General features: G+C 29.2%; 1 protein-coding gene across 1 annotated transcript; it reads right to left on the bottom strand.

Annotated features, from left to right (window-relative positions):
• Positions 1-799: 799 nt before the first annotated feature.
• Positions 800-4,349, bottom strand: LOC125854633 (WAT1-related protein At2g39510-like). The gene is made up of 7 exons (XM_049534220.1): positions 4,073-4,349; positions 3,373-3,435; positions 3,152-3,268; positions 2,373-2,619; positions 1,671-1,835; positions 1,292-1,443; positions 800-1,124 (listed from the first exon to the last, which is right to left on the bottom strand). Exons 1-7 carry the CDS (start codon positions 4,279-4,281, stop codon positions 944-946), a joined length of 1,134 nt encoding a protein of 377 aa, XP_049390177.1. The 5' UTR covers positions 4,282-4,349; the 3' UTR covers positions 800-943.
• Positions 4,350-6,000: the final 1,651 nt, after the last annotated feature.

Raw genomic sequence — 6,000 nt, 5'->3', positions numbered from 1 at the left:
TGTGCTCTTATTTTGCAACTACAAATTCGTTTTTAACTTTATATAGATAACTCTAGCAGATGGTGTTGTGTTTTTATTATATTTTCATGACCGTGACCGCTAAACATGCTAATTGAAGCTCTTTTTCTCTTTTAAAAAATATAACTTTGTATTTTGGTTTTTGAACATTATTCTTTCTGAAGTTCCTGATTATTGTAATATTTGGCTACAAGTGGTTGGGACAGATATATAGTTGTTGATTGTGTGGTTATAGCTCTATAAGCTATACATTATGGATGTATTATGGCTTAAGCCTTAAAACATCATTAGATCTAATCATGGAAATCTAATGAAATATTGGCGAGAAAAGTTAGTCGATATCTGTGTTGGTGGAAAGTGAAAGTATTTGGTGAAATAGTAAATGAGTGGAGGAAGATATTTATTTAATAGTTTAAATGTACCAAATCGAGTAAAATTTGATTTGCTTACTCAATTCAATTTCATGATTTTTAACTTTGTTGATAGGATCTAAATGACAAAGGGAAATAGAATAGTAGGTAGAAGGTATCTCGCAAAATAGGTTGAAGTGTACGTAAGTTGATTTAGATATCATTATTATGGCTTTGCAATCTCAGTTAAGAATCCGAGGATAGCTTGATGATTAAGGGATAAGGACACTATCAACAGAGTATGATTTTGCAATAAATTATATTTAGACATTCAAATTATAATAAACTCAATTAAGTACCTAAAGAAATGGTACAATGCTCTTATTTAATAGATACTTCAAATCTTGCAAAAAGTTGCTGCGCATATTTTTAAGCATCAATTACATAGCTAAATTAACACTTAAAATATGTCACATCCTTGAGTTACATATTAATGTGAATAAACATTAAACCCTCAAGCTTGTACCAATTAAGACATAACCATAAATCCATAACTTTTTTTAATCTTCTCTTAATTAAACAGATTCATCTCCAATCACTAACTGGTTTGAAGATTTAATCTCTGCTAATTCTTTATCATTATTTGATTCAACATTTTCAATATTGGTTCTCACTATTTTTGTTGAAATTTTGTCCTTGCTAGTACCCCATATTACTAGGTATAATCCAACAACAATTACAGCAGCTCCCACAACCCTACATTAATTAAAATCAGCAAAAAAAAAAAATTAGAATAACTTCACTTTGTACTAATAATTGAAATAATATCTAGTAACATTAAACAAACATTTTTTTTATATTGGTATATATAATTTAAATTTATAAAAATAAAAAATAAATAGGGAAATAAGTATTTAAATTACCTTCCCATGTTGAGCTGCTCAGATAAAATAAATGAACCCAAAATTGCAACAATAACCATATTTAGAGGATTAAAAGCTGTCACAAAAACTGGTCCTTTCTCATTCATTATTAATCCAGAAACATAATAGCCAATCCCTGAATTAACAATTCCCTGCATCAATAATACCGTACGAGTTTAAGTTATATATATATCGTTATGATAAAAATAAAAAAATACATTATTAAATCATTCGAAAGAGATCTACAGATAAATCTTTTTAAAAGTAAAATTTGTATTAACATTTCTTACACTAACGATATATATTTATATATATAACTTAAAACTTAGTAAATATAATTTAAAAAAGAGAATTAATTAAGATTTTTTTTTAGACTTACACAGTAAAGTGATGCATAGAATAAACTGGAGCCCCAGTGAATAGACCAAATTCCAAAATTGCCCCTTTGAACCAAAAGAGTTAGTGCAGTGCCTTGTAGAGTCCCAGACATACATATTAAAGAAGTAAGTGACATTCCTGCTTGATAATTCTTCAATGTAATTGCCTGTTAAAATAAAAAATATTATTATACTGAAGAAATATTTAAAAAATCGAATTATTTGCTATGCACGGGATCTAGGAAAGGGTCGGAACATAAGGATCTATATTATATGTAGCCTTATATATCTTGCATTTCTGCAAGAGACTGTCTTCAGAGTTCGAACTCTTAACCTTCTGATCACATGCCAGTAGCTTTATATTGTTTGTTTTGAAGATATTTAATGATGAGATTAATTCTGCTGAGATTTTTTTATTCTGGTATTATTTCTTAGTGAATGTTTGGTTTGTTATGTTAAAAAACAACACACAGTGCATAATTTCTAAGAATAAATTGTTTTCTTACGAAAATACCCTTAATAACTATAAAGTTAATAGAAATATAAAAATTGAATTGTCCGTCATGCACAGGATCAGGTCAGAATCAAACCACAAAGGTCTATTATATTGTACATAGCCTTGTGCATTTTCTCCAAGAGACTGTTTTCACAAGTCAGACATGTAACCTCTTAATCACATGACAGTAACTTTACGAGAGCATTACCTGAAGATTGTAGAAGAAGGCCCAACAGAAACAACCAGCAGTAATGAAGATGGCACCTTTAAGAGGATTGAGTTCATTGGGAGAAACAACATTAGTAGTAGTAGGAACATTGTTATGATGTTTGGTCCATGGCAATCCAATTGTTGGGCCTCCAACAAGGGTCATAATTGTTGCACCTCCAAGTGTTATTATTGTCCCAATTATTTTTGCTTGGCTACCTACTTTCCATACATTCACATTTTCAAGCCTACAATAAAATCTATCCATCATTTCTCGAGAATTAACTCATATTCACTGACAGTATAATATTATATAGTAACATTTAACAGTAAGACCGGTAGTACACATGAGTTTGTGTATTTTCATTGTTCTAGTTTATATGTCATATTGATTGAGCATAAAGTTTAAGAGAAAAACAGATTAACTTAGCTAGATCTTAGCTAAACATGATATTTTTGAATTCTCTTATATAAATTTTTAGTTGTGCCACGGACGACTTGATAACTGAAAAAAAATACTTTTGCACTATCATTTTTTAAAAAATAAATAAATAATAGTAATAAAATTATCCCATAACATTGGAAATGACCTGATCCACAAACCTACATATATATATATATATATATATATATATATATATTTTATTTTTATTTTTTATTTTTTTTTTTTTTTTTTTTTTAATTTGATAGGGACAAAGTACTTTCTTTTTAATTATTTTTTTTAGTATCTATCACGTGACAAACTAATTAATTTGCAAAAATAGCCTATTGATTAATTACCTTAGTATCCAGGCTAATAAAAAGGTGATGGCTGGAAGAACATTACACATTGCAGTTGCAAAAGTAGCAGTGGTATATTTCATCCCTGCATAATATAAATTTTGGTCTATAACAGGCCTGCAAAAAAATAATTTAATTTAAAAAAATCTTAGATCAAAATATTAAATTAAATCAAGAAAAAATAATTATGTATATTGATAGTGTATATCAGGGATATTTACTCCAATAAGCCCAGCAACATAATCTTCCAGAAGATGGATAGAGTCATTTTGGGCCTTATTTTCCTGTATATATGTTAAAAAAACAACAAGAGATGAAATTGATTAATTAAACCAAATACTCCATCTAAATAAACTAATATATAAGTGGCGAAGTCAGTAAAAACATTAGAGTTATTCGAGATTTAATAAGTACATATAAAAAGTAATATTTGACTTATATACTTGTAGTATTATTTTCCAACAAGCCCTTCGTTACGAGTATTTAGCCCCTTGCTCAAAACACACATGCATATCCAAATTTTAAATTCGTCACTGATTTATTTTTATAATTAGTACGTGTGTATATATCGCGATCTTTCAACTCAAGACCATTGGCGAAGCCAAAAAAAATTAATAAGGGGTTTTCAAAATTTAATATATATGAAAAAGAAAAAAAAAGTAATATTTCCACCTATATACACAAATTATTATTTTCCAACGAATAATGTTATTCAACCGATCACACGACTTCTAAGTATACATATATTCATAATTTTTCAACGAAGAGTGTTCAATAATATGGCTAGGTACATAACTAATTAGCATAGCTCCACACCTCCTCCCCTACCCAAAACAACATAGTATCTAAATTTTGAATCCGTCACTGCTTCGTGTTTAAGTTTTGGGGGGGGGGGGGGGGNACTAAATTAAAGATTATTACCTTTCAAGAAGAGCAGCAAAAGGAGCAAATACAACAGCAGCAAAGAGATTTCTATAGACAGCAAAAGTATAATGGCTCATCCCATTATTTAATGCAGTTTTAGCTATTATGGCTGACCCTCCAAATCCAAATTGCAAGAAAATTACAGCCAAATATGGCTTTGATCTCTTTAAATTCTTCATTAAACATTCTTTTGAATTTGATGACATTATTTTTCTAATTAAAAAAACTATATGATTGATTGATGAAGAAATGCTTATATTGTTTTAATTGCTTTGTGTAATTTATAACAAACTTCTCACTTGAGTAGTATATTTATAGGGTACAAGAAATGTTAAAGTGATTTAGGCACACGTCTATGTGTCATCCAATTTAGGTGTGCTTGGTAGGTAGGAAAATATTTTCCAAAAAAAAATCGGGGTTTATTTATTTTCTTGTGTTTGATACGTAACTGAAAAAATATTATCGATATATAATTAAGGGCGGATCTAGGAAGGCACGAGGGTGTTCACATGAACCCCCTCGACAAAAAATTATATTGTATGTATAAGATCATATTTTAAAAAATTGTTTATGTATATATAGATTATTTTTTTTGGTTTCCCAACCGGTGTCTGGAGCTCACATTAGAGCTCCGACTAAATCCGGATCGCGCTCTGCAAGGTCCATTCGGGGGTGGTGGCGCTCCCAATAGGATTTTCTCCATACCCAGGGCTCAAACCCGAAACCTCTGGTTAAGGGTGAAGCACTCCCACCAGTGCACCACAACCCATGTTGGTATGTATATATAAATTTAAATGTCCTAAACATAAGACAAGCAGGTGATTCAGTAGTTTAGGGGGTTTAAAATTTACCGTGATGTTCCAAGTTTAGATTTTAGGCACTATTTTTCGAACCTCCTTGGTGAAAATTTTAAATTCGCAATAAACGAAGTGCTTCGTTTCAGATTCTTCGCTGCAATCGCTTCCCTTGGTGAAAAATTGGAATACGCCCCGAGAAATACCTACCACCGCTGATCAGAAGGTTATTTTTTTATTTTTGAGAAATTAATTTTTCTAGAAAAAATATTCTCTAAAAATTTTGACCAAAATATGAAAAAAAAATTGGAAATGTTTTTTTTTTCATACTAGACACATCCTTTAATTACCTATGGATTCCACTATCTTATTTTATTACGTATAATGGGAGTGTTCATTTAAACACTTCTCTAAACAAACTTTTCACTATTAAAAGGAGTTTTATGAAAATGCTTTCTAACAAACTTCTATATATTTCTCTAAGACAACTTTTTATATCTGTGAATTCAAGAACAAGTATTTGTTGCGTTTTATTTAAATTAATTGTGGAGGTGTTCGATTGAAATATGAAATTTAAGAAATTAAAGGAATCTTTCAACATGTCAGTTAAGTATATATAAAGTATCGACATTATGTTTTTGCATGTTCTTTTGTTTTCTCTCTTCTTATAAATATATGACAGTACTACTTTTTAAAAAAATATGAATTTTCGATAGAATTTTGAAAGATCCATCAAAAAGTTTCTTGTCAGAAATATTTTTGACAGATTTTTTGAGAAGAGTCACACACGTATGATTTATGGAGTGGGTGGTCTCTTAAACATGGTTTGAACGATCCTAATATTTTGAACTTATTTTTTAGGCTGAGTTAAACTTAAAAATTATTTCTTTAACATTTTTCATTAGAAATCTTATATTTCCTATTGAAACGTTCATTGGAATTTTCTTTTCTTTTTTTAAGTAACATAAACTTTTATTTTCAAGTTGGTCATAGCCAGTCATGTCATTAATTATGAATAAGAATAGAATAGCCAAAATTATTACATAATTTTCAAAAAAAAAAAAGCAATACTTTTTTAATTGATTTAAAAAAGTGTATCACATAAATTCATACGTCTAATAATACCTATTA

Source organism: Solanum stenotomum, chromosome 2, assembly GCF_019186545.1.
Source record: "Solanum stenotomum isolate F172 chromosome 2, ASM1918654v1, whole genome shotgun sequence".
NCBI classification, from domain to species: domain Eukaryota; kingdom Viridiplantae; phylum Streptophyta; class Magnoliopsida; order Solanales; family Solanaceae; genus Solanum; species Solanum stenotomum.
This window is presented reverse-complemented; position numbering and strand designations above follow the sequence as displayed.

Coding starts and splice junctions, on each gene's coding strand:
- LOC125854633 (XM_049534220.1), bottom strand. CDS start 4,281: ATGTCATCAAATTCAAAAGAATGTTTAATGAAGAATTTAAAGAGATCA. Junction 2,620..3,151: donor TTATTAGCCTGGATACTAAG/GTAATTAATCAA, acceptor ATTTTATTGTAG/GCTTGAAAATGTGAATGTAT. Junction 1,836..2,372: donor CCTTCTTCTACAATCTTCAG/GTAATGCTCTCG, acceptor TTATTTTAACAG/GCAATTACATTGAAGAATTA.